This window comes from Cimex lectularius, unplaced genomic scaffold (assembly GCF_000648675.2).
Source record: "Cimex lectularius strain Harlan isolate CLEC.00 unplaced genomic scaffold, Clec_2.1 scaffold143, whole genome shotgun sequence".
Lineage (NCBI taxonomy): Eukaryota > Metazoa > Arthropoda > Insecta > Hemiptera > Cimicidae > Cimex > Cimex lectularius.
The window spans coordinates 371,949-399,445 of record NW_019392714.1 but is presented as its reverse complement, the minus strand read 5'-3'; the positions used below and the strand labels follow the sequence as shown (position 1 = coordinate 399,445).

The 27,497-nt window shown below is 31.5% G+C and overlaps 3 protein-coding genes across 11 annotated transcripts; all 3 read right to left on the bottom strand.

Moving 5' to 3' along the window:
* Positions 1-687: 687 nt before the first annotated feature.
* Positions 688-4,882, bottom strand: LOC106672826 (T-complex protein 1 subunit gamma). Its single transcript, XM_014404562.2, has 2 exons — positions 4,756-4,882; positions 688-2,503 (listed from the first exon to the last, which is right to left on the bottom strand). The coding sequence occupies exons 1-2, from the start codon at positions 4,775-4,777 to the stop codon at positions 891-893; spliced, it is 1,635 nt and encodes a 544-aa protein (XP_014260048.1). The 5' UTR covers positions 4,778-4,882; the 3' UTR covers positions 688-890.
* Positions 4,883-6,919: 2,037 nt separating this feature from the next.
* LOC106672808 (zinc finger protein ubi-d4 A) lies at positions 6,920-19,420 on the bottom strand. Of its 9 annotated transcripts, none has more exons than XM_014404520.2 (10): positions 19,019-19,420; positions 18,841-18,950; positions 16,105-16,376; positions 15,849-16,037; positions 15,648-15,729; positions 13,314-13,646; positions 7,704-7,882; positions 7,465-7,624; positions 7,290-7,402; positions 6,920-7,214 (listed from the first exon to the last, which is right to left on the bottom strand). In XM_014404520.2, the coding sequence occupies exons 1-10, from the start codon at positions 19,072-19,074 to the stop codon at positions 7,092-7,094; spliced, it is 1,617 nt and encodes a 538-aa protein (XP_014260006.1). In that variant the 5' UTR covers positions 19,075-19,420; the 3' UTR covers positions 6,920-7,091. The 9 variants fall into 9 exon arrangements, with proteins under 9 accessions (XP_014260006.1, XP_014260010.1, XP_014260011.1 ...); XM_014404524.2 differs by having other exon boundaries at positions 7,465-7,606; XM_014404525.2 differs by having other exon boundaries at positions 13,365-13,646.
* Positions 19,421-21,664: 2,244 nt separating this feature from the next.
* Positions 21,665-27,480, bottom strand: LOC106672788 (WD repeat-containing protein 74). Its single transcript, XM_014404487.2, has 7 exons — positions 27,261-27,480; positions 25,244-25,481; positions 24,983-25,184; positions 24,590-24,691; positions 23,744-23,844; positions 23,288-23,489; positions 21,665-23,220 (listed from the first exon to the last, which is right to left on the bottom strand). The coding sequence occupies exons 1-7, from the start codon at positions 27,313-27,315 to the stop codon at positions 22,972-22,974; spliced, it is 1,149 nt and encodes a 382-aa protein (XP_014259973.1). The 5' UTR covers positions 27,316-27,480; the 3' UTR covers positions 21,665-22,971.
* Positions 27,481-27,497: the final 17 nt, after the last annotated feature.

Below are 27,497 nucleotides of genomic sequence, written 5' to 3'. Positions count from 1 at the left end.
ATAAGTTTAGTAGCAATAATTGACCATATTAATTAATTTATGATACTTTTTATGTACGGGTTTGGACCCACGGGCCACGACCTCCTATTTTAGCCTTATCCTTCAGAATTGCAGGGGCAAAACAATGTAATTTGCTCTCCGGTACGTTTTGCTCCCATCGCTGATTCATTTCAGGGCCATGGCACCTGTTTCTAAAAACAATTAATCATCTCCTTACTTAGTTTATGTTAATAAAAGTTAAGGAAGAGTACAAGACAGTGAGTCAGTGATATTGATTACTGTATTCTTGTTGAGGCCTGAAGAGTGATGAAGTTTGGTCGATCACAACAGCGAGGATAGTTAGGAATGATTCATAATGACCAAAGTAAAAGAATACATTAGTCAGCTGAAAAGAGAATCTAGGTAGTTTGATATACAAAAATTGTGAGATATACTAAAGTAAATTTTTATCATAAGTACGAGTCTATCAGAAGAACCCAATTAAGTGGCAATTGTTTCTTCATGATATTTACCTACCATGAGCAATTATTTGACAGGACATAAGATTAGAAACTAGACAACTAGTAGAGTAACTTAGATATAGAATAATGGAAGTAGTTAGGGATATTCTTTTTAACTGCAGATAGGAATCAGGTTGCAATGATTGCAAGGTATTTTTACAATAAACGTTAAATTATTAAAGGCGAATAGATGTTAATGTTTTTATTAGATAAGTGTACAAAAAATAATACACAATTTTTTTAGCATTAAAATGAGTTTTCTTCTGACAAAACATACTTGTTTGCTTTATACTTTTAGGTGTGTCAAAAGAGAACTGGCATTCAAGTAAAATGTGTTGTAATTATTACAGCATAAACTTAGAAGTGTTAATTAATTAATTGCGGAAGTGATTATTCTTTCATAGATTCTTCAGTAGGTTGCGCTGTTCTGCTGGGGGCAGAAACACTTTCTTTGTCCTTGTTTTTGGCTCCTGAGACGATGTCGTCGACCCGGAGCAGAAGGATTGCACTTTCTATAGCTGTTTTGTAAACTTGTTTCTTTACTGCAAGTGGTTCCCAAATGTTAAGTTCCTCTGAAGGTACAATTTTGCCAGTGACACCATTTATGCCGACTTGTTCCTTGTGTGAAATTCTTCTCTCGAATTCGGCTAACACATGGATGACATTGCTCACGCCGGAATTTTGGACAAGTATTTTCGGGATGATGCTAAGGGCATTTGTCACAGCAGAGTACGGTTCCATTCCAGATAAGACTTCAGGATGCTTCTCAGTAAGCTCTGCCTTGACCATCATTTCTATGGCTCCGCCTCCAGGAACGACTTTTGACTCATGACTTATGCAACGGATTACATTTAATGCATCGTTTAAGTTTCTTTCCACTTCATTGAGTACATCTTTACTAGGGCCTCTCAACAAAATAGTACATGCTTTTGCATTCTTGCATTTTGTTAAAAATGTGAAATATTCATCACCCATTTTCTTGACTTCGAAAAGACCAGCACCTGTTCCGATGTGATGAGCCTGTAATTCATCAAGTCGGCTGATTATCGTGGCATTTGTGGCTCTTGCGATTCTATTGTTGTCCATCTTTCTAACACGTCTGATAACGGTTATACCGGCTTTTACAAGGTAATGCTGTGCCAAGTCTGACACTCCTTTTTCTGTAAAGACAAGATTCGGGTTAGCTGCAATTATCTGTTTGCACAACTTCTCGATGTATTCTTCTTCAATTTGAAGGAGCCGTGTGAAATCGCCTTCTTTTAGAATTTCTACATTCGTCTGACTTTCTCCTTTCTTATATTCAAGGGGACAATCGAGTAGAAGGATCCTGGGATTCTCAATTTTTCTTTTCATTTGAGGGTGAGTCACATCTTTGTTAATCATAATACCTTCCAAAACTTGCGAATCTTCAATAAGACCACCTGGAATTTTTTCAATTCGTGCAAAGTTTTTTATATCGACACGATTGTAACCTTGCTTCCTTTCGAGCACCATGTTAACGGCATCATAAGCGATATCACACGCGAGATCAGCCCACTGTCCCAAGAATTTGGTGCCGAGGCAACCCTTGGCGACTTTCTTAACTTCATCACGATTGCTGAAATCCATCTCTTTGGCAAACTTGTCAGTAGCTTCCATAATATCTTTCAAAGCAATTTTAAAAATTCTTATTAAAGCTACAGGATGGTAAGTATTAATGTACTGTTGGACTTCTGCCAACATCTCTCCAGCCAGAATAATGACAGATGTTGTGCCATCGCCAACTTCTTCGTCCTGAGTACGGGCTACCTCAATCATGGTTTTTGCAGCAGGGTGAGGCGAAGTGATCTCACGCAAAATGCAGTTCCCGTCATTTGTCATGACGATGCCGCCCATAGGATCCATCAACATTTTAAGCATGGCCTGAGGACCCAAACATGTCCGAATGACGTCAGCGATCGCCTTTGCTGAGTCGATGTTCTCATTCTGGACTTTACGCCCAGACTCCCTTTTAGTGTTATGACCTAAAAAAATAAATTATATTAAAATCTTGTTACTCTAATGCAATTCTTACATTAAAAATTAATGCAAAAGTAACCAGCTCGGACAGTTTCATGATTTATAATAATTTTTCAATATTTTGAAATAATTTTAAAACAGGCTTCACACAGTCCACAACAAACTTAACAAATAGTCCTCCTTTAGGAAAACGCAAGTCCTAAAGCAATTCTTTATTGTGGTGCCATTACCTTTTTCTGGTCTTTGTCGGCAATATTCATTGCAGAAAAAAATGCAGTTCATGTTGAATCAGGGTCATCGAGTGTAACAAATAAAATCCAGTCATCAATGACCCTTGTGGTCTGGGCGACATGGTCTAATCTTATAAGGAAGCCATTAGGTTTAGTGGTCTGATTGATCAAATTACTTATTTCAATTAATTTCATTTTGACCAAGACCTTAATGAAAAGAACAATTAATTGAAAAAACTTATAAGGAAGTACCACTCAATTTCTACATTTAATTTCAGTAATCTCAATGCTAAAATACAAATCGGGATATGAAATATCAAGATTTTACCGTGTACTTTAACTTTTTTTGTAAGTGGAAGTGCAAACATGTATGATTTGGTTCGCATTGTAATTGTTATATCAGCAATGGTAATTTATCGCTTAACAAATGTTTTAAGCTGGGTTTCCGTTGTACAAGTGATTTTCGAGAAACTTGGTTATGGTCGCATTGTGGGTACCTAGCCAGAACATGAAACATGGCGCGAGGATGTTTTGAGGTGAGCCGACTGGACGTTAGTTTTTTAGAGTGCCTCAAAGTGCTTCACATTGTTTCTTTCTCTCCATTTAAATGCACACATTTCTCAAGCTACAGAATGAACCAGGAGGACTGCATTCGATTTATCCAATGTATTAGAGCTACCGATTTTTGTGGGATTCTAAAAATAAAAGTCACCATAATAAGAATAAGATAGAGGAAGGAAATGTGGTGTTGTCTTTGTTTTTTATTTTTATTCATAACATCAAGTATCGCCATGATAGCAAATGCTTATGCAGATTGTGTAAATTTGAACAGCACTGCCTCGTGCTGACAGCTCACTTTGTCCTCACATCGAGGAAATGGTTAACCCGAGACAGGCGTTTCATGAGTAATCCTCGCACAATGGAAACGCAGTTAAAGGTTCATGTGCCAGCCGGTTATGGGGTTAACCATGTAATGATTAATTTATGACCAAATGCATTTCGCGGATGCAATCAAACAACATGATTAGACAGATCAGGATGATTGGTTATTATCAAGCAACACATAAATGTCTGTAAATGTTAACCACTGTTAAAATATTTCAGTAGCCTTTTCATCATTTTCAAATTATAATGTTCTTCGTCGCGTGGCTTCATAATAGACTGAGTATAATTTTGCAGGTTTATTTTATGAAAATATTTATTTAGAAATCGTGAGATGCGGTCTGGTGTGACGTAGGTTTCAGAAAAACATTTTCTTTAGCCAACGTTTCGATCTTTATTGAGATCATCTTCAGGGCCTCTCAGACCGCATCTCACGATTTCTAAATAAATATCGATTAATGGTCACTAATCACCACACATTTCTACACGAGAAGAACGAAGAACATGGGATTCTATGAACAAATTTTATGAAAATGTTCAATGCATTTCTCAGTCTGGTGATCAGCGTAATTGATGGCAACGACCTAGTGTAATTAATATGGGCGAATATTAGGCATTATTATTTTAAAGTTTTATACATTTGTTTGAATAAAAAGTTTAAAAAGAGATGTCAATGGATAATAATAACTTTTTCCCTTGAACAGGCGTCATGGTGGAAGTTCGCCTGTGGCACATGGTATTATAAGAGCAATAAACAAAAAAAGCCGGTATTAATATTATAAAAATAGATCGTCAGGTGGGAAACTGTGGTCCAAAATTTTTAATATGCACTATAAAAACCCAAAATATCTAATAACATGTAATAAAAATAGAAGGAAAATGGGCAAATAGGTTGAAATCCCTTATTTACACGTTCTGATTACTTATTAAAACTATTTAATCTCACCGATAAGCTTGTGTTGTACATCGTAAAAGAGGAATTTGTTAAAAAATTACGCTATACGCTTAAAAATCGGCGAAACATGTGAAGTATTGGTTAGTTTTCTACCGGAACTTTCCCGTTGTTGGTTATTATTGGCTTATTTTAAAATAAACTACATTTAATAAACGCGTGTTAAACGTAGGAACGTGTAGTCGGGACTTACTTAGAACGAGGATGGGCATCATTTTCGCTTTTGTCCAATTTTAAATGCACTCGGAAAAAGATCAAAATTTACAAAAGGCGTGCACGCTAAATCGAACGTGAATTCTAACACGAACGTTAGACTGGCCTCGATTTTACGGAACGAGCCGGCCGATTACGTTCTAACAGAGAGCAGCACTTTTGGCAATTATTCCAAATTCTGTTAAATAAACAAAAACACTTTGTAAAAACAAAAATCATATTTAATAAAACATTGTATAAAATAAAACATGTAATCTAAAATAAAACTGTTGCTTTACATTGTATTCATTGCCAATTCTTTATCTACGCAATCTGAATCTTGACAGTTTTCTTTCAGTGAGAGTAATTGCTCTGGACTTTGGAAGTTTTACTAAAATCAAACAAAGGTCTTAATTGAACAAAAGAAAATACTTTCAATAGGTACAAGGTTGGTACATTGGGGAATAGAAATGTACAACAGAGGATCAGTGACAAAATCACCAAACTGGGATACCTGGTGTTCTTGCAAAGTTTCAAAATAACTATTTATTTTTTTTTTTTTATTATTATTCACTAGCCTAACTACAACATAGTTTACAATAGTGCATTTCCGTACAAACACATTTCACATTTTTCCTCTTCCTTTTAAAACGACTTCTAGATACCTCGGTGTTATTTTTGACTATAAATTAAATTTTATTGCTCACATTGTCATATTAAATCCTTTAGTTTAAAAATGCTGGGTTTCTTTTCTTGTTACTCTTCTGATCTCAACCCAAATGCCTTTTTCATTCTTTGCATGTCACTTGTAAGATCAGTACTTGAGTACTCTTTTCCTGTTTGGAATCTCTCATTGCAAAATCTATTTGTAAACTTCAATTGTAAAATTTAAATTTCGCAAAATTCTTGCTTATAAAATAGGAGTAACTATTACTGACTACAATTTGAACAGTTTTTTAATTTATTTCCCCTAGAGACACGTCCCCTTTTCATCTAATGCTTTGTCTCGGCACCTTTGAAGTCCAGACCCTTTGCTGCAACGCAAATATCATAACTCATGCTCATGTCTTTCAGGTGTAGGAAGGGCAATTGTATCAAGATCCACTGAGGTGCATGAAATGCCAAGGCTCACAACAAACTAGGTGATTACATAAATAAAAATTACAGTGCTGTTGGGAACACAAATGCTGCATTATATAATTTACACCACTTAGATAAACACAATAAAATAAATATTTACAAGTACCAGAGAACTATTTTACATGATAAATTGGGATCTGCCATGGGTAACCAAAATGGCCAAGTACAGGACGCAGTCAATGTTTAAAAAATAGACATGTTACAATTTTTAAGTTTATTAAGTTCTTAAAATTAATTTATTGAATTTTGAACTTGAAAAACATTTGCAGACACAAAATACAAGATTAAAAATAAAAAAATCTATATAGACATCTATAAAGTGCATACAAAAAACATTGTTAAACATTTTTTAGTTTTTGTAAAATTGAACAAAAAAAAAAAAATAGAATATACAAATGTCTCACAGGTTGACAATTCTATCTACAACTATCAATTAAAAGTGTGAAGTTTAATGAAACAATTATAAAAAAGATCTTGTATAATACAGAATATAAAAACTTAACAAGTTTTTATTAAAATATATAATTATCTTGGCAGGGATTCTAAATATAAACATTTAAACAGTAAAAACTTTACACTGCTCTTGATCAAATTAATTAAATATTTCTTAAATTTTTTTGTCTTCTTTAATTTACTTTACAAGCGTACATTTAAAGTATTTGAATTATTATTTTAATGAATTAATGTAAACCAATTCGACCCTCACCGGTAAAGTAAATTTTTATTGTCAAATACAAGATTACAAAACTAACACATCTTATTAATATACACTAATTTACTTTTAAGTACTTAATATATTCACAAAACATTTAATACTGACAACCATTTTTACATGTCAACATTGAATGTCCAGTTTCAAAATGGCACACTATTTCAAGTAGATAGACACAACAAATATAATTAATTTAAAAAGATAACAAAATTTAAGTGGTATTCAAAAGAAACTGGCTTAAAAAGGAGTTTAAATCGAAATAACGGTCGTATACCTTCTAATCCACACTTGTAGTTTTTTTTATGAAGTGATCTTTATACACAATAAACTTTTTTTAATTACACTTTTTCTTCAATGAACAACAAAGTTTTTATTTAAACCCAATGTGCAGAAATTTCGTTTATGAAATTCTTACTCATTACATAAAAAATTTATAATAAAATTTACAGTCTGTATGTTCCCTTAATACTATGGGACTGTTTCGCTCAATGAAAGTCCCTAATACACGATCGACAGCTCCATGAACCTTCTGGAGGCGTATGTAAAGGAGGCACTAGACAATACATGTGATAACCTCTGTCACAGTCATCACAAAACAGCAACTGATCCTGAAATTATTCACCAAATATTTGTCAAATATAACTGTAATTCGTATTTGTCGGATATTGTTTATTGGCACTTACATCATTGTCGGAAGTGCCACAGATGGAGCAACATTTGCATTCAATGCACTGCCATCGATACTTCCTTACAGAAACAATCATATTGTTTGTAAATAGAAGACAGCTCGGATGTCCTTTAAATTAAGAAAATAACAGTAAATTGAATTAAATAAATATTGCAGCGCAAATAACTTACCAGAACGTCCACAATCAGAGCAAGATACCAACTCTTCTGGTTGGCCGGACTTTTTATTAGATACCGCATCACCGAGACAAAAATCACAATAAGGTGATGGTGTTGCTCTTGGCTTTTCATTTTGCTCCATTATAAGTACTTGCTGTAAAACAACAGAACACTAGACATGTGAGCAGTTTCAAACAGAAATCCTTATTCTAATTTCTGTTATAAATAGTAAATATTATATGTTCTACTACCTCAGGCATACTGTCAGGAGGTTTATCCTTGGCAGGATGAGGTGTGGATGCTTGATTTTGAGATGATTGTCCACTTGACTGGACTGGGTTTTGAATAGGTTCTTCTGATGACGCGATTTGTGCTTGAGCTTGCTGTTGCTGGCTTGCAGCGCTTGGCCGTCCTCTCTTTGCAGGTGGGCCTGTTAAAGAATGCAATTAATTCTCAATCAAATTCACTATTTTAACCTTTAGAGAACAACTGTTACATAAAATGTATTGATTTTATGTTAATAAAAGAGAAAAGGTCCTTATGATGACTCCCAGATATGAATTTATAATTCTGCATTAAAAAAATAATAGTATTTTTTAATTAGAACATGTAACTCTAGAACATATAAATTTGAAATTAAGAGTGTAAACAGAAAGGTTACTTATGTTAAAACTATTTAATAAAAGAAAAGAGGCTTATAATAATAACTTTCAACAATTAAAAAAAATATATATACTCTTCACTGGTAGTTAAAAAGCTTATATTATCAACTTTCTAAATGTATTTATTTTTTGAATGGCCTTATCTGAAATATTAGGCCATTTTAAACTATATCTAGTTATGTATCCATTTATTGTACAATTTAAAGTTTAAGAAAATATACTAAACTTGAACAAATAGAAAAATAAAAGCCACACACTACAGACAATGGAAGAATAATCATATGTACAAAAGGTAATCCAGTACCATTAAAATATCAATAAGTTGTAATGTTTCTTGGGCAATATAAAAAAGGTGCATGGTTCAATCGAAAAATTAAATTGGAAAAATTCCTGTGTAGCTTCACTACCTGACCTAAGTACATAACTTATTACTTGTATTAGAATAATTTTTGTCTCTCTTAATTATAATTATTCAATTATAACAGTTTTCTAACAATTTGGGTTAACTTGATAATATATTGTTTCATAGGAGACAAATTATTCGAACAAGTTACGTGTTTGTATTTGTCCCGGAATTGTCAAAGATTTTGGCAATTTTATTTTTATTGAGCAGAAATATATAAGTTTGAAAAAAATATATCAAAGCTAAGTGGTGTAATTCACAACTATCAAATTTAAATTTAAGACAAACCACCTAATAAATATTTAACCACCTAAATAAAATTTAAAAAAAAAATTAAATATAAATAAAATAAAATAATTTTTTTTTTAAGGCATTACACTTTTTAAATAAATTTAAGCATTCATGTGTAGTGTTTAGTGATCGTTAGTTAATGATTATTTGGAGAAGTTAAGCATTTATCCAACACAAATGTCAAACAAATTACTATTTCTGATTATTAAGAATGTAGAAAATGTCATAGTGCAATTTGTAACTACCAAAACATAAACATGAAAAAATTCTTCCAAAAAAATATATCTCTTAGTTGATGGATCAATTGGGGATTGTTAATTTAAAATAGTGTAATCTATTTCAAACAGCAGCAAAGCAAGAGACTTTTTTTACCACGAATATAATAAATTTTTTTTTTTTAATATCATTTCATTAATTTTTTGTGTAATTTATGAAATTTGGTGGTTAAATTTTGAACTTTACGTACAGTGAAAAAATGCAACTATAATAACATTTAAAGTCAAAGGTAAGTGTGTGATCCTTGTTAACATGATCTCATCTCATTCCAAGGTTTCCAAATACAGAAATAAATTAATATGATTGATATTAATTCATTTATCACCAGGAAACCCAGGTACCTACAGCTGTTTAAGGCATAAATCTTATGTTATAGTCATGGTCATTTCTAAATGATTATAAAGTTTAGAATAATTTTTAAACTGGTAAAAAATATAATAATAATAAAAATATGTCTAATATTCATTGGATCCATGGACATTTGTTTTAATTTTGATTGCCTTCTTGCTTGTGGGGTACATCAAAAATATACGTTTAAATAAAAAGTATTTAATCCCATCGCTCTGGAAAAATTGAAAACTAAGCAATAAAAATAATTATAGACTAGAATAATAATGTGTAATTTGTAATAAATACCTAATTTTTCTCAGTAAGTAAGAAAATGATAAAGAAAATCATAAGTTGTGAGGAATAGAAGGACTGAAAAAAATTAAACTTTCGGAATTGTGAAAGTAAAATATAACAAGTACAGTAAGAGTATTAAAATAGTACGTGTAAATACTGACAAAAAACACAGTTGTTATATTCGCATGCACACATTGTAATGGAAACACTTATTAATTTATAAGCCTAACATTATGGGAAAAAACAAAACATTGCACAAAACAAAGCATCACATAAATGAGTGAACAAAGAAAAATTATGTTTTCTTTATAAACATTTATTATAACAAAATTTCAGATTACATCATATATAATATATATTTATTCACATAACTTTACCTATAATTTGTTATATGTGGAATGGAGAAAGTCTTCACAATGGGAACTAAAAAGACAATTGTAAAAAATCTCACCTAACTTCAAACATCACCCAAAATTACAAGGAATTTAATTTAATGAATATTTCTTCTTTGGATGATTATTGAATTGCGCACCTAATTATTTCCTAAGGGATAATATAACAATTAGTTTTTTTAAATTAAAAACAAAGAAAAAGAATAAATTTCCTAATTATCGACTAGTGAATACAAAAATAACTCATAAATAGTCAACTCATGCATTGATTCTTTTTTCAGCATGCCAAGAACGTTTGTTTTGATATAAACATGTAAAACTTAAAAATTAAGTTTTGAGAGAAAACCTAACATTTTTCAAAACCAATTGATATTTGTGGTTTTGGTTTCAATTGAAATAGAGGTCGTTTTTAGAAATAAGTTTAAATTGGAGCAGTCTTTCTAGAGTCAGCATGCTTTGGTCCCACATTTTTTTTTTAAACACAAGTTTTGTACAATTTTGAAAACATGCAGAAAACCACTCCAAATGTTAACATTATAAAATACCACTATTAAAACATGCATCATCTGACTTTCATTTAATTTTTAACGGCGAATGAAAAATATTTTGTATGAACTTAAATTGAAGTGAACAAAGTGTGGTTTTTAACTATACTAAGGACTGTATTTTGAAATTTGCCAGGTTGCAAATACATCCGAATCCACAAAAAAAATTTTTTTTGCAATTAATTTTTAATTTACAATTTGGTTTATTCTGAACACAACGATTTTCTTATTATTCAGTCATTCGGGTCAAAAGTGCATACCTAAACCTAAACCTATTTAGAACCCACACTTTGTATTACCTTAAAAGTCAAGAATCTAAGGCAACTATGTACTGCAGTAGTATTTGTATGTTGTGTTAATCAAAACTGTATCAACCAAGTTATGAAAGTAAAGCTGTTTCACTACTAAACAAACGTTTAGGAATAGTTTCTCTCATATTTTATGGCTTTTATTTGGTATGATTTCAATATAAAAATATGCTATCTAATAATTAGATTAGACAACAAACCTTAAGTTGAAATAAATAATTTATTTAATAATAATTAAAAAAACCTAGAACTTGAAACGAGATATAACAAATACTAAAATTCAGTAATAAGGAATTCAGTGTATCTAACCTAATAATTCTTTGAAAAGATTTCATTAACTGTAATAGTTTTTATACTTAATAGTTTAAATATGATATAAATTTTCAGAAAAATTTATTTGTACATTGCTTTTGCATGAAAATTAAAATTTACATTATAAATGTATAAATACAAAACAACTATATAAAAAAAGAACAATTTTTTTAACTAAAAGAAATTTTACCAAACAATTAATGTTCTAACAGATTTTTGTTGGTTTTTGTTAAATAACAGTGATAAAAGAATGTAAAAGGAAAAAATCCCAGGTAAACAAATTAACAACTGATTAAAATGATATATGATTTTAAAAATAATAATAGTAATAAACAAAACTTTTTCAAAGAAGAAACTCCCTTTCCACTGTTGTGTTCTCCTTCGGGTTGGCGCAAACACTCTGGATAGTAAGAGATGGGTCCACCGCACCAAGAAGGTTCTGCCTCATTCACCCTTTTAACAGATCAAACAAATTACCCAATTAAATTTCATCATGAATGATGTCAATATTTTTAAATTTCTGTTTTAAAAATAAAACAATTCTCTTACTATTGACAGAGTGTATAAGCGCATACCCATTTTTTATGGAGAAACCAAACTATAAAAGTTTTTTAATTTTAAGGTCCTTGACACTTACAAGAGCAAAATGAAACCGTCATGGCTAAGTATTAATGCCACTTAGAAATTAGTATAATATTAATAATATAAAATTAATGTTTCATTTTGCTAGATTAGAAAAGCCAATGGGAGTTGGTTACATTTACTTGTCTTTATATACCTCATGCTGGATTCCTCTTTTTAATTATATAGCTCCGTAAAATTATTTCATGTTACCCAGTTCATATATATAAATTTTATTTGTACGTATATATTATTTTTAGACTCAACTTTGAAATAAACACTCCCTGGATTATTTTATAACGAAATTAATATATCTATTTCTTATTAGGTCAGTTTGATTGATAAAATTATTAATTCATTTTAGGAGTTGTAAACATTGTTATTGTAAAAATAATTCAAAGACACTCAAAAGTTAACATGTTTCACCTAAATCTTAGCACAGTGTCATAAAAGGGAAAGAAAAAAAGTCAGATGCAGTTTTAAAATAATGATGCTAAGCGATTTTTTGCAATTCAAAATTTTAATTTTTTGAACAGTTGCTCCTTTGTACTATATTTTTGAAAATTGATCTACCTACAAAAATAATAATAATAATTCACTTTTTATTTGGTAATAAAAAATTTTTCTTTAAGTATCAATCTAGTTTGATTACAAAATATAAAAAAAAACTTATTGTGGTTGTGAACAAATTTTAAGGTCCTACAATTTGTATACTTCTTAACCACAAAGTTGTAAAACAGTTAAAAATGTATGTGAAATTCCTTATTTGTGAGGAAAATTTGAACAATGTATACAATTTTTAAATATCTGATTATGTTAAGGCTTCTAAACATTTTCATATGTTAATATTTTTTTCCAAACTTAATTTAACCCGGTCAAAAAACTGCTTTAAAAATGAAATGAATATGTTTTTATTGTTACCTTATGCAATAAGTTACAATTATAAATACAAAAACTACTCTTTTCAGATAATAAAAATTAAACCATTAACATAAAATAAGATAATAAAATATGACAGGGAGGGAAAGCAATTGAATATGTTTGTTTATATAGGAGTGTCACTTGCCATCGGAGAAACAGTTTTTTCGGAGAGAAAAACACATTGATTGCTCATCATTCTTAGCAAAATCAAGCAAACTAAACTAAATTCTATATTATGTGCTTAAGTAATACACACACACAAAATTAAATTTTTTTAAAAAATGATAAAAAATATCAAACTTAATTTAAAAGTGCACGGGAGGGAGCTTCAAAAAATAGAGAAAGCAGAATGTAAATGCATGCTCAAGGTGAAAAGAGAAAAAAAAAGGATCTTTCAAACATAAAAAAACATATCACTATGGCATGCTAGAGTTAGTTAAATGAACTAAACATGAATAGAAAAAGATTAAAAGATGAAAAAAGAAAGGGAAGAAGGTAGAATTTACCGGGGGCATTTAAGAAAGTTAGATAGTTGTCCTGTGCGAAGTTTGTCCAACCTTGCTGTTGTACAGGCTGCTGTTGTTGGGGCAAAAGGGGCGATGGGGGAGCCAGGGAGTCTGCCTGTTCATCCTCAATTAGAGAAGGTTGTGATGGCGTAATAACATTAGGAGGAGGAGCGAGTCCAGCCGTAGGTGTCGACTGCCCGGTCTGAGAGGTGCCACCGCTTACCCCTCCGCTGCTACTATTCCTTGTCGACGGTGTTGCTGATGTGCCCTCTTTGTGAGAATGGGTGTAGTGATATGTAAGACCAGGTCTTGTCTTGTATCGAGCTCCGCAAACTGCAAATCAACCAGTTATGACAAATCCAAAACCCCACCCACCTTCAATTTCCTTTTATAATTCACCCAAATAAAATTTGCCTCTGAGTAAACTTCTTCATATAAAGTATTTATGAAAATCTTATTAAACTACTATTGCATTTTGTTTCTAAATCAGAGTTGCCACCTTTGAGAGAAAAATGTAAGGAAAAGTATAACATTACTGTTGTAATATTGAACCAATTTAAACGTTTTCACTTGCAGAAATGATGAATTTTTTTACTACATTTACTTTAAATATCGTTGTACCCAGTTTATTCTGATACATTGTGACTTTCAAAAATTATAATAAAATTTTGTTTGTCCCCTATTACATTGCAATAAAGAATAAAATAAAATATTTTGGCAACTAGGTGCCACTTGTATATAAAATAAACTATACAAATACTATGTAAATGTCTAGAGATATGGCTGATACATTTCATAAAACAATTTAGTTTTTAGTTTTACTGTTTTTACAGTTTCTGAGCCTATATTCAAAGAAATTTGAAACCTTTTATTAAAAACCGAATTATGCCAATTTGTAGACTGTTTTTCCTTGATGTTGAACTTAAAATAGGTCAAAAGCATGGCAGATAGCAAATGAATTTCTTTTTAATCAACTTGGCCATGTTGAGTTCCAGATTATTCATGAGTGAAAAAATGGATACATCAAACACTTTGAACTTAAATAATTTTTGTATGCATACAATAAATTAATAATAATCTTAATGGTATTGTTTGTTTTTTAAATTAAGCTATGGAATTTTGGACTTTAAACAGCCAGTATGATTAAAATGCTGTTCATTGCTGATGCATTTCAGTTCCAAATCAGGATCCTTGATTGACTTGATAAGCAGAATGTATTTGGAAATAAAATGCATCAGCAATAAACACCATTTTAATCACACTGGTTATTTACAGTTTGACAATCCAACTAATAATGTAAATTATCATTCGTTTGAGGGCGTTATTCATGACGAAATTTGAATATTACCAAGAACAAATAAGCGAGTGGTAAAAATAACTTGTTGTTAAAATCTACTTTTCATAAAAGAAATACAAGAATATATTCATTTCTGAATAATCAGATAAACTGTTAAAATGTTTGACACTGCTGTACTTATAAAGACTTTACTGATAATTAAATTTCAGCAATTATCTATTTTTGTGTAAGGAGAGCTTTGATCTAATTTTAAAATGAAATATGAGGTGGCAACCCAATTGTTTTTACTATACAATTCCAGTCCTTGAACTTTCTCTTTATGATTAAATACCTTAATATAAAAACATTAATCTTGCTTCTTTAACCAATAAAAACAAAAGTCAATAAAAAAGAAAACAAATGGAACTGAACAATAATTAAAGCAAGCAATCGACATGATAAAAAAAAGTTTACCGCATGCAGCCCAAAAAAGTATACGAGACAATCTTTATTTGAAAACCATTACGCAAAAGGAAGTTGTTAAAAATCCCACAAAATCCTTTTAATACGAAACTAAAAATATACAAAATTTATAATAAAAATAGTTTACAAAAACAAAACAAACAAAAACAATAGTCCCATTGTTGTCAAAACTTTCTCCTGTTCGTTTTCTTGTCTGGTATGTTAAGTTGAACCCCCTCCCCCTTCCAATCGAAAAAGACAAGGTAATGCGTAAAACGTTTTACAACATAAACATAAAATCAAATATTAATAAGTGTTTCCGAATAATAATTATATTTTTGAGCCATGCTTGAATATGTGCTTCGTGCTTAGTGGCTGGCTAATGGAGAGAAAATACATTTATTTCTGTAATGCTTAATAAGATATAGCATTCTGTTCTCTCCAATGTATATCCATTTTGGGGCAAATTCAGCGAACAGCTCATAAAAATAAAATAAAAATAAAATATGTTTGTCATTCACTTATCATTTTATCACACAATAATGAACAATGGACATATTATTTCATATTTATGTATATTTTGTTGAAGTACTTACGATCACAGGAGAAAGGTTTTTCCGAATCGCCAATTTCTGCATAATTTATTCCTTTTTTCCTTCCTCGGCCCTGTCCAGTGCCCTAAAATCGGTAAGAATACATATGTTTTTCACAACAGGGTACCCTATTTAATGAAGTTTCTCTAATGGGTATCCTTCCTAATTGCATTTTTAAACAAACATTTGAATAGAAAACATTACCTTGCCACCTTTCTTTGGATGTGGTGAATCTGTAGGAGTGGCACCGCCTCTTCCAGGTGTTTTTCCACCTCGACCTTTTTTTCTCCTTTTACTATAAGTTTCTTCATAATCATAATCTGAATCTGGGTCTTGGTCATCGAATCCTTCCATCGAATGCAATTCAAAATCATCATAATACCAAGCATCCTGCTGACAATTAAATTTTAAAAAATATATATATCTAAGTCATGCCATGTAAATCCAAATTGTCACATACAGATGACTTAGCAGATTCGTCTTTGACTCCAGCACTATCTTTACTATCTTCACTCATCGCAGCAGCCGGGTTTTCAACTGTGGATATTGTATGCAGGTCACTCGAATCCGAAGGAACTTCACACCTTCTAAGTCCAACCTGGGGTTGCATAAGGTACTGTCTTCGTTTTTTCCTCCATCTCTTTGAAGGATATGTATAAACTTGACCATATTGAAGGCCGGGTATTCGTTCCCTAGCCGTCATGAAAAGGTTTGAATGGTTTTGAGCAACTCCTGAAATTTGATTAAAAATTTGCCACACTATAATTATAGAAAAACTTATTGTATCATTCCCAAATAGAACAATTACAATGAGATTCAACGCACATACTTCATCTTGGATTTACACTTGTAAGAATCTTATTTACTATCAAATAAATATCGAACAAACACCAGGTTCAGGCTTTGATATTGAATTTTTATTTTACAAAAAAATTTATAATTTGGCATGTGAAATACATATTACAGCGGAAATAATAAAAGGATATAGTCCACATCCCGCAGTTGTGCTTTGAGAAATACATGCAACAGAGTTAAATTATCAAAGGCTGCGTTTTGATCAAAAACTTGGAAAAATTATGTTGAGCTTTGCGTTTGCAGATTTGGAATGCTGGAGTGTTAGAAATCAAATTGAATTACACCATTGATTGTTACCATGTCATTTCATTCATAATTAGTTGAGTCCCTTTTAATACAATTGTGAAAGGTCGAGTAATTCTTTTTTTATTCTGGTTGATTATCATGTTTGTCAGCTTGCCGTTTTGTTTTGTTATATAACGTTTTTGGAGTAAATTATCAAGTAATTTCGCAAACCTTTTATCATTCAATTGAGAACTCTTAATAAAGAAATTGACTGATATGCCTGCTCAACATATATAAATAACTAATATAAGTTACAATTAGATATATTATTGCAGAGCTCTTAGTATCAAGTTTGTGACTATAGGCCAATTGCAGAATATTTGGTACCTCATCATTGTTACAGTGAAGTCGGTTGTGGTTAGTAATATTCTGACTTGCCTGAACTTAAAAAGTTAAGAGGTTTCACAACCCCCTACTACTAAGAAACCTAGTTTTCCATGAATTTTTAAAGCTGGGAAAAATACCCAATTTTGAAGCAGTACCACATTTTACAAAGCCCCAACTCAAAAAGGTGATGGTTGGGCTTCATTTGGGCTGATTAACTGTAGGGATTAACAAGGCTATAGTAACAGCTCCTTGAATCCTGGTGAAATAATCGATGCCAAAATGCATTGCAATGCACCAGAAATTGGCATTATCGAAGCCATCTTGTTAATCAGAAAAGGTCAATTTTGTTACACGACAATGTTCGTCCCCCCATGTGTCACATGTGACAACACAAAAATTGATTTAGAGATTCCGCCTACTACTTATTCTTCCTATTCTCCAGATCTCTCGCCTACTACCATTTTTTCAGACACCTGGTCAACGTTTTACAACATAAAAAATTTATTGATCAAAAGTTATTAGAATATGCAATTACTGAATTTGTTAATAATAAAGACTCAAAATTTTATTAAGAGCATATAGAGAAGTTGCCAACACATTGGGAGAAGTGTGTTTAGAGCAATGGAGGATATTTTAATTAATACAAAATGTTTAAAATAATTTAATTAACTGTTTTTATTTTATAACCATAGACTGCATTATTTTCTGGACAACCCAATAGTTTTTGTGGTGGTTTGTCCAACTTCACCAAAGGAAGCCTAAAGGCATGTTTACACATGAGAGGAACTTAACATTGAAGCCGGAACCCTTGAGTTAGTCTGAGCCATTTGCATGTAAGAGTGAAATTCTCCAGAGTTCACTCTCGGAAAGCAACCGCTTCAGACCGTTCACACACGCATTAGACAGTTCTGAGAGTAATTTTTAGATGGCATCTTCAACACAAAAACGAAAAAGTAGTAGCAGCGTTAGTTTTGTGCTTATCGAAAACAAAAAAAGTGGGTCTTCATGGATACAAAGGATTATCATTTAGGCATGTATCACTCTTTAGGACAGGAATAGGAATTTGAATTTAGGAATATTTGCAGATTTTCAAGTGTTGAATTACTGGTAGAATTAGTGAGGCCCAATTTTTAAAAACGACACTGCAATGAGAGAAGCAATTCTGTTCAAAAGCGTCTTATGGTTATCTTACAATTAATTTCAGAGGCTGGAAAATTTAAGTCTGTTGTTAACTTCTCTCACAAGGTTTTTGTTTTGTACTTTTAAAATCTGGGTTCTGGAAGTCCTAAAAAGATTGGATATGGATCTTATGCTTTAAAGAGCTAGCAAACATCCTGGTGGGTCCATTTTTTACTGGATTTGGTGTTTTACACTCAGCAAATTTAAATTCTTGAAATGAATGAGAGTACTTTCTGAGAGCGTGAAGAAAACCTTGAGGTGTTTAACACTAGCAAGGAAGATGTATCATTGCACCTCTCGGAGAGCTCTCCCTCTACGTTTGGCAAAAACTCTCTTAGGTCTTTAAACTTGCGAGTTTTACTCTCAAGAGTAAAAAAACTCTCATGTGTAAAAAAACTCTCATGTGTAAGTGCACCTTAATTTTCACTCCACCTTAGTATAACTCTCCTTAACCCCACCCTAACAGTAATTAAGGGAAGTTTCAAATCAAAACATTTCAAACAGAAAAATCAATTTGACTGAACAATTGTTATGGATTATGTAAATATACCTGTCTGAGAGTCTAGAAACGGCATCCGGAGTCTCCTTTCAACGCAAAGTCTAGTATTGTAATTTGCCGAATTTTCTATTGCCTCCCGGTACGAAGCATCGGCCATAAAACTAAAACGAGAAAATAAATAAAAAATAAGAGTAAGAAGAAAAATGACAAATTTACAAACTGGGCATACCTTTCGATCCTGTTCAAAACGGAACTGTTAACGATTTGTATATCACAAGAAGCCATCTTTACTAACGCGAACGGCGAAACTAGTTTTATTTCGATTTTTGTCTCAGTCTTCGTACGAACTCAAGTGAAAAATGTCGGTTTTCCCCGTTGGGAAAGCTATTTCCGTGATCGAGAAAATGCACCAACTCTGACATAGTTAGACATCGGCCCAGGAGAGCCACATATCCGACAAATACGACAAAACCGACAAACAAGCATTTGTGTTGAACTACCGGTTCTCACTCTAGACTCTGGAGTCTGGTGAGTGAGACAAGTTCGTCAATAAAGCCGACCGCCGATTTGAGCGCTCCAAGTGGATCTATTTTCTAACAACCCACAATTAAAATTTCAAAAAAATAAAACACATTTCTCTTCCCAATTAGCAAATAAAATATTTAGCTAAACCATTTTGTACACTTAATTTAAAAAAATTATAACCCTGTATATTATATAATATCAATACATTTATAAATAATTCACACTATATTACTAACATGTAGTATTTTGTTAATGCACCGGTTGTCAAAATAAGTCCTACCAATTTATTAAGATAGGATAATTGTATTAACATTAAAAATGATATAAATAATAGAATTTTTAATTGACATTGTTACTTAACATATTTTATTAGCTTTTACACTCCACTGATTATTCAATGCTCCCCTTATCCGGTCAGCAATTTCATATGGGCAAATTTCATAAAACCAAATTATGTTGAGAATCATCACATGATTAACACCATGTTTAGTCGTTGCATTTTTGTAGTGCATTAAATTTAAATGGGGAGTGAAGAGTTGCTTACCTCCATCGGAGTGTACACCAGATCAGGGACAACACCACAGGGCGTTCTTTGTAATCTGGGCTTAAGACGGTGGCAAAATGAAGAAATTTTTCAAGAGGACTTATTAAAATTAGCCATTTGATTTAAATCCAACCCTTGGTGGTGTGTTAACTAGATTTCAAACACTGTATGTAAGCTAGCATATTTCGACTGTACCAAGAAAACTAAACTGTAATGCACAAAAGACAATAACAATATTAAAAGAAACAAAACTAAATATCCAAAACTGTTTTTTCAACATAATAAAAATATATAGTTTGTTATTAAAACTAGTCTCATAGAGATGTCAATGACCTAAACTAGACAAAATCTAAATTTATCAAAATAAAAATTCCAGAACCAATAATGGAATGCAACCAATCAGCCAGCACGTGTGAAAACTGCTCACGTTTATTGCTGAAACAATACATTGACTGGGCAAACTTAAAAGATATGACTGGCTCACCATGTTCACGAGAAAATATCCGGTTTCCCATGAACCATGCCAACAAACCATTTCTAAACAAAGGGGTACATTCTCAAGTTGGACATCATAATTTGTCTTATGACTGTAATTCTTTTGACAGTTCATATTCAACGCCTGACACTATTCAACACAGCGCAGAGAACATACATTATGGATATCATCGTAAACCTTGCTCTTCAAGAGATTCAATTGGTTCGCAAATACCATTCAGAATGGCTGGTAGGCCAAGTAGACCAACTTCGAGAATAGTTTCAAATCATTCTTACAATTCGGAAATGCAAAAACTGCAAGATCTGATAATCGGTGCTGCCCACGTTCAAGGTACAGCTAAATCAGCTGAAAGCAATGAAGAATATGCAAGCCCATACAATTGTTCTTATTTAACATCCAAAATCCCAGGCCACTGTAAAAGTCAGAAAACCCAAAAAATGTGTGAAATCGATGTACCCTTATTAACATTTGATTCACCTTTGGTACCAATGGAAAACTGCCGCTATGATGGTTTGTTTATTCATGACAGTTTCCCGTGTGATCTACCAAAAAACGATCGTACGACATTTGATGTAACTGAACTCTTCAATGAGTTCATAAACTGTTATATGAATAATACTAACACACTGTTTGAAGAGTTAAACAAGTATGGTTTTGACAAGCTGAAAAAAGATTATGAATTGACAGAAGGAAATAATTTTGGTACACCAAAGAGTGACTATTGTCAATCGTGTGATATTCTCGTTGACAAAGTTGCAAATTTGTTAATGAAACAAACTAATTTATTTCCTCAGAAAAAGCAAAAGTCATGTGAATGCAAGAAAAAAAAGACATGCTTTGAGGAGTTTGATGAAAAATATGGTCCAATGATTGAAAGTGTTCTTACGTATATTTCAAAGCTTCAACCAAAGTTATCAGTAAAAGAAGAAAAAGAAAGAGCAAATTCTGAACCCAAAACCTCACTAATTAGAGAGGGTTCAGAAAGCAGAAAAAAATCTGTTGCTATTGATCCATTTTTTCAACCATCATCAAGCATTGACAAGAAAAATAAAAAAGTACTTGAAACAAAATGATACCCTAACTTGTTAAATTTATGACTGTCAACATTAAAAATTATTCAATTAGAAATTTTGTAAACATTTATTTACATAAATAAACAAAACTAAAAGAATGACATTTTTAATTGTTCACCATCAAGAATAGTAGTGTGAATTTTTATATACTGAAATATCGAATATCAGAATTTTTTATTTTTAAAAACTTTTCAGGAGGAATGTGGATTTAAAAACACTATCACACAAAACACCTAATGAAAATGACACCTTTATGTATTTTTACACATACATTCAATATTACAACATTTACTAAATACAAACTGGTCAAATTTTAAAAAGCTCAGTATAATAGTTATCTGTTTAGTTGACAAATTTTGAAAAATATATTAATATATAAACATAAAAGGCACATAATTTAAGTGCACAGAACATCTAAGACATGTATTGGTGTGGTTTTTTTCCCAACTAAGCAAAGATTGTGCATACACAATCTACTTCAAAATTGGTTTCTGTTAAAATTTATACACATTTCAACAACATAAACACTCTATAAACACTTAATATAATTATAAATAAATCTGTACTGTTACAAGTGTAATTTAGGATTAAGTAAATAATGTTCAAAATGTACAAGAAAAATTTAATGAGATTTATTTAGTTAAAAATAGGTGAGAAACCTAAAATACAAAATTCACCTAGCTTGTAATGATTACATGTTAAGTAAAATAACATTATACTTTTTAATTAAAGTGAATTAATGGATTTCTAGATGTGTTAAATATGCCAAATAAAACAACGGTGGTAGTATACTTAGAAGCTTATTATATTTTTTTCTTATGGTGGTAAAATTGGAATTAGTAAGAGTTTAAAAATAAATGTCATTTTTATATTCACAATTTTACTGCAAGCTGGAACCTTCATAAAACAATCAGTTTTTAGTTATTAATATATTATATAAGATATTAATAGTTTTGGAAGAAAGATAAGAAATCTTGTTAGTATCAAATATTTCCTGTACAGGGTGCAGTTTTTTTAGGTTACCTACCAGCGATTACCTTAAAAAATGTGGCATAATCGTATACATCAGTGGTTTATAAAATATAAACATTATAATTAATATTGTAACATTGATAAAAATATTTATATGTAAAATATAATGGTTATTTGTACATATTTTATGAGCATTTGTGGGTTGTTGATGACTGTTTGATTGTAAGCTCTTGTGAATTGTAATTTTGCAAATAAATAATAATTTTAAAAAATCAAACAAATATGTAATTAAATTTAACAACAGCTGAAAAATAAGATAACACCAAACTCCATCTACAATTTAAATTCCTAATTAATTACATATTACCACATTAAAAATTAATACATCTGTACATATCACATGTGATCATTAACATTATTTTAACCTTCTTTTTCTTTCTTAAAATGAGACAACCATACATTTATTTGAACAAAAGAAAAATAAATAAATAAATAAAAAATATATATGTAATAAAATTAAAAAACACTAAACAATGTTTTTAAGGGAGCTTTGATTTCCCTACTACCTTATGCTATGAAGGTTTTTGTTTCTTTTTTGAAGAAGCTCCTCCAGTTCGGGTCCTTTTCTCAGCCACAGGTGGCGGTAATAGTTCTTCCTCTTTTACCTTCTCCCCTATCCCTTCATCTGACTCGGGATATGGTGGACTTTCCTGATTTTCCTTTTCAAGAAGTTCCTCCTCTTCACTGGAAGCTGCATCGCATTTGTTGATGTCCAAGTTAGGGCTCACCAACACACAGGAAAGTTTCGACTGCATGTATTCCTAAAAAAAACAGTTAAAAAAAAAAAAATAAAATAAAAACATGATTTGTTTCATTTGATAGACGCACTTTGAAAAGAAGCTCCTTCGTATTTAAATGATGCAGTCTAAAATGACGGTCAAGGCTGACAGAAGCTATATAAGGCTCTTCCAGTGAACAGGCGATTGATTTAATTCCACCTATACTTCCTTTATATTTATTCATGACAAGACCTTTACTTCTCAAATCAACAAGGTTCATTTGTCCAGTACCACTCCCAACAATTACATGTCTAAAACAAATATTTAACAGATTTATAATCGTTATAGTAAAATTTAGCATAAAATTTTAATAATGCTTATGACCAGCTTACATCTAATACTACAAGTGAGTTTTGATGTGCTTTCAATTTTTTAACATGAGTTAATTATTTTTCAAATTAAAATATCATAAAATTTCTTAAAGATTCACAAAAAAGGAACTGTTCATCTAAATGACTAATCATAACTTTAAAATAACATTTAAATCGATTGAAAATGAACATACTGATCTTTACAGCAGGTTGACATGCTGATTAGGGCCTGTTCTGGTACCTGTACACTCATTACCGGGCGTCTTGTCGGTGTTGAAGGATCATAAAGCCTTACCTGGTAATAAAAATGTAATAAATTAAAATGAATTATTTTTTATTTTTTATTTTCCAGAGATCTAAGAGTAATGAAGCTGTACTTTATTTGGTTGTTTACAACCATCCTGATCTCCTAATCTTGCTGTTTTGGTCTATCAGACTACGGCATCTTCAGTGATAAATTTGTCGTGTTTTTAAAAATAAAATAACAAAGACCAAAGCAGAGAGGATAGGCAGACCAATGTTAAAAAAAGTTTTCTAGGAGTTATTACTACAACTCTTCTTTCCAAAAGGGACACATTTAGTTGCCTCTTAAGACAGCTATAGAGGAATGGCCCTTTTACATAAAGGAAAATTAATTATTCTTTTCATCTAAGGTTTTTGGTTGAGATGAAAAATTGGTGTCACAAGCGGGATTTGAACCCACGACGTTCAGCTGAATATGTTGCTCTCTAACCACTTGAGCTATCATGACTTTGACTCCAATTTCCCATCTCAACCTACAACGGTTCGAATTTTACCTCTTTTCTGCCATATTTTAATGGGTTCAAATCCCACTCGTGACACTAATTTGTCCTCAACCAAAAACCTTAGATGAAAAAAAAATTAATTAGAATAATTAATATGGTCAATTTGGCCACTAAACAAATATGGATTAATAAAGGATAATGTTTCAAACTGTGCATTAGAATATGGAAAAATTCTGTATACAATTGGTTGGTTATTACTGTTTTATAAACGATATACTGTCCTGTAGTACTTACATGTCCATATCTAGTGGTTACTGCAACCTTTTGAGAATTTGTAAGAAAAACTATATCAGTGACCCAAACTGGAACTCTCAGTTCAAGTTCATCATGCCGAACCTAAAAAAAAACAAACAATGTTTTTCATTCTCTAAAAACAAATGGATGTTAAACTGAATTGCGTATATTTTAATATGCATCAGTCTAATCACACCTGGCTATCCTTTCTGATTAGGTTAACTGGAGGAGAGGTTGGATTATAACAAGATCTTTACACAAATTGAGAAATTTAATTTAAATGTGATTGCAAAGTTGTTATCTCTTTACACAAATTGAGAAATTTAATTTAAATGTGATTGCAAAGTTGTTATCAATTAAAAAACAAGGACTGTTAGAAATTTCCAAAATTACGTTTTTTGCTGTAAATGTAGTTGCTCCAGTGTTTATGTCCCATATTTTTAAATCATTCTCTTTTCCTCCTGAAGCAAAGCACTGTTCATTTGTCAGACTGTGACGGATTCGTTCTAAATTATTGCCGCACTCGATAGTGGTAGTCTCTCCTCCAGGCCGCCAAATTTTAACTGAACCTCCATCAACACCAGTCATAATAGCACTGAAATAAGACAAAAGCGATCTTACTGAAATACCATTCGTATTTATGTTTATACATACTCAGAAAATTTTGCAACACCAATCAGAGATCCTTGGCCGCATTTTTTCTCCTCTTGAGATGTAAAGCTTCTCGACTTGACGTTATAAACCTTCACCAGCTGATTTGAATAACCAATAATGACTTCCTCTTCTCCTGGTTCTGCCCAGTTCATGCAAGTTATAGGATTTTTGTTTGTTCCCGATTTTAGACCATCAATATTCTTTACAAATAAGTCATGCTTTTCCACAATATGCACACCTGAAAACAAAAAGTTATATAATTATGTAAACTTTATGAAGAAAATAACAAGCTTATAAAATTTAAAAGTACTAAGTATTTGACAGAAATGGAATTTTATGTTTGCTTTAAACAGTGAATTATGAGCTATAACAATTTAAATAGTTTTATTACTTTTTGGAATCTTTTTTTGCCTAAATAGCACATAAAGATTGAAAGTCATTAAACAATCCTAGACCAAATCACTTACACAAACCCAACACTGAAGATGGCAAAATGCTGAAATGCTTCTGACCAGCAGACCAACCCAAGGCAGACCAAAAATTACTGTTAACGATTAAATTTACCGACTAGTTCCAGTTGGTCTTATAGAATAAATTGAAAAATATGGAAGCAAGTTCTTCTCTACAATAATAAGTTTTTTAAATACACTTCTAAATTAGCAATGAATTAAGTGATTGGACATAATTTATCAGATTGATTTTTTAAGGCGCATTTTTTACAAATGTCAATTTCATTTCACAATTACTGTTTTATGTAGCACGTGTACAGAACTGAGCCTTCTTGCAGTCCACTGACAATTCCAGCTTTTGTAATAAATTATTGGGCAGGCATCGAGAATCACCCGGTAGATACAATTATATTCAAATGTAATGAATAAATGATAATGTCACCTAAATATACAATTTTATCGTTTCGTTAATAAAGTTTCGATCTTTATTGAGATCATCTTCAGGGCTCAAAGTGTTTGTTTTCTGTGGAAGTATGTCATTCTTTTGTGTCATTTTGAGAGTGCTCTAAAACCTATGCCACACCAGACTGTATCTCATGATCTTCAAGTAATCGTTATTTTATAAAAATATCCCTGATATAATACAATGTGAACTGTCATTACTCAAAGTTATCAAATTTTATTTGGTGATATCTGGCCCCCTACAGTAAAATATGAAAATAGATTTTAAATTTGTACTCTAGTAAAAGCTGTTTCCAATGCTACAAATTAACAGCTTACAATAAATTTGCTTTAATTAAAAAAAAATTACAACTAATTTTGCTAGTCTTGGCAGATGGTGAGTGAAGACATTGAAGCCAGAGTGTGTGGTGTTTAGTGAGCACTACTGTATCATCAATCAATCCAATTAGACACTAACACTCCATTGTTGTTACTAAAAATTGTAGAAATCTGCACATTTCAATTTTGTGCGACTTATTGACTAGTCATTCAAGCCACAGTGTATGGTGTTTAGTGAGTACTACCATAACTATAACACAACTTTACTGTTTAACACACACAAATGAGTGCATAGCCCTTTTTTCTCATTTGAGTGACTTACTTGACTAGCAGATATTTAGTGCGCGATGTGGTGCGTTCTTCACTATTATATGCAACTCAACATTACAGTTAGTACAGAAAAAAATGACTTATTTGATCAGATATAAAGTTAATGCAGTAGGGTTTTGTAAGCAGTATGGATTCTTTGCAGATGTACATATTGTGTGTTAGTCTACTATTTTGTTATCTATAATTTATAAATATTCACGAAATAAATTATGAACAATTTTGCTTTCTAGCAATACAACCCTTTCTAATTTTTCTATCGGTTAGCTATTTTTAATTTAGAAAGTACTCGAAAGGACGTTCTGTATTAAACTATACTGGAACTCTGTGCTTTCAACAATCGAGCAATAACAAGACATAGCGTAGTTCAACCAAAAAACAGGCTTCAAGAAATGTTATTGACACGTGCTCAACGGTTACATTATTTGTATTGTCATTTAAGGAAAAACTTCAGAGCGTACCTTTGAAAATTCCAGATGCAGTGCCGACGTAGCAGTTGAAGTTTTGGTTCTTCATTTTAATGAATCACCAAGTAAAGAAATCAAATTTGTTCTAAAGTAAAAGCAAAAATCCAAACAGCAAATTCCTGTTCGAAAGTGTTTATTTCTTTGGCAAATGGCCTGAAACGGCTCAAACGCAAAAAAAGGTTATAAACGTTTGCGAGTGGTAACTTCATTGTTAGCACATTTTTACAATAT

Bases quoted from the DNA above. Each gene is read 5' to 3' on its own strand.
- LOC106672808 (XM_014404520.2), bottom strand. From the start codon at position 19,074: ATGGCTTCTTGTGATATACAAATCGTTAACAGTTCCGTTTTGAACAGG. The intron at 16,038-16,104 runs GTATGTGACAAT...TTTAATTGTCAG, and splicing joins ACGAATCTGCTAAGTCATCT to CAGGATGCTTGGTATTATGA. The intron at 7,215-7,289 runs GTAAGTGCCAAT...GAATAATTTCAG, and splicing joins GTGGCACTTCCGACAATGAT to GATCAGTTGCTGTTTTGTGA.
- LOC106672826 (XM_014404562.2), bottom strand. From the start codon at position 4,777: ATGATGCCCATCCTCGTTCTAA. The intron at 2,504-4,755 runs GTAAGTCCCGAC...TTATTTTTTTAG, and splicing joins GATGCCCATCCTCGTTCTAA to GTCATAACACTAAAAGGGAG.
- LOC106672788 (XM_014404487.2), bottom strand. From the start codon at position 27,315: ATGAAGAACCAAAACTTCAACTGCTACGTCGGCACTGCATCTGGAATT. The intron at 25,185-25,243 runs GTATGTATAAAC...GTCTTATTTCAG, and splicing joins GGTGTTGCAAAATTTTCTGA to TGCTATTATGACTGGTGTTG. The intron at 24,692-24,982 runs GTAATTTTGGAA...GTTTTTTTTTAG, and splicing joins CTACATTTACAGCAAAAAAC to GTTCGGCATGATGAACTTGA.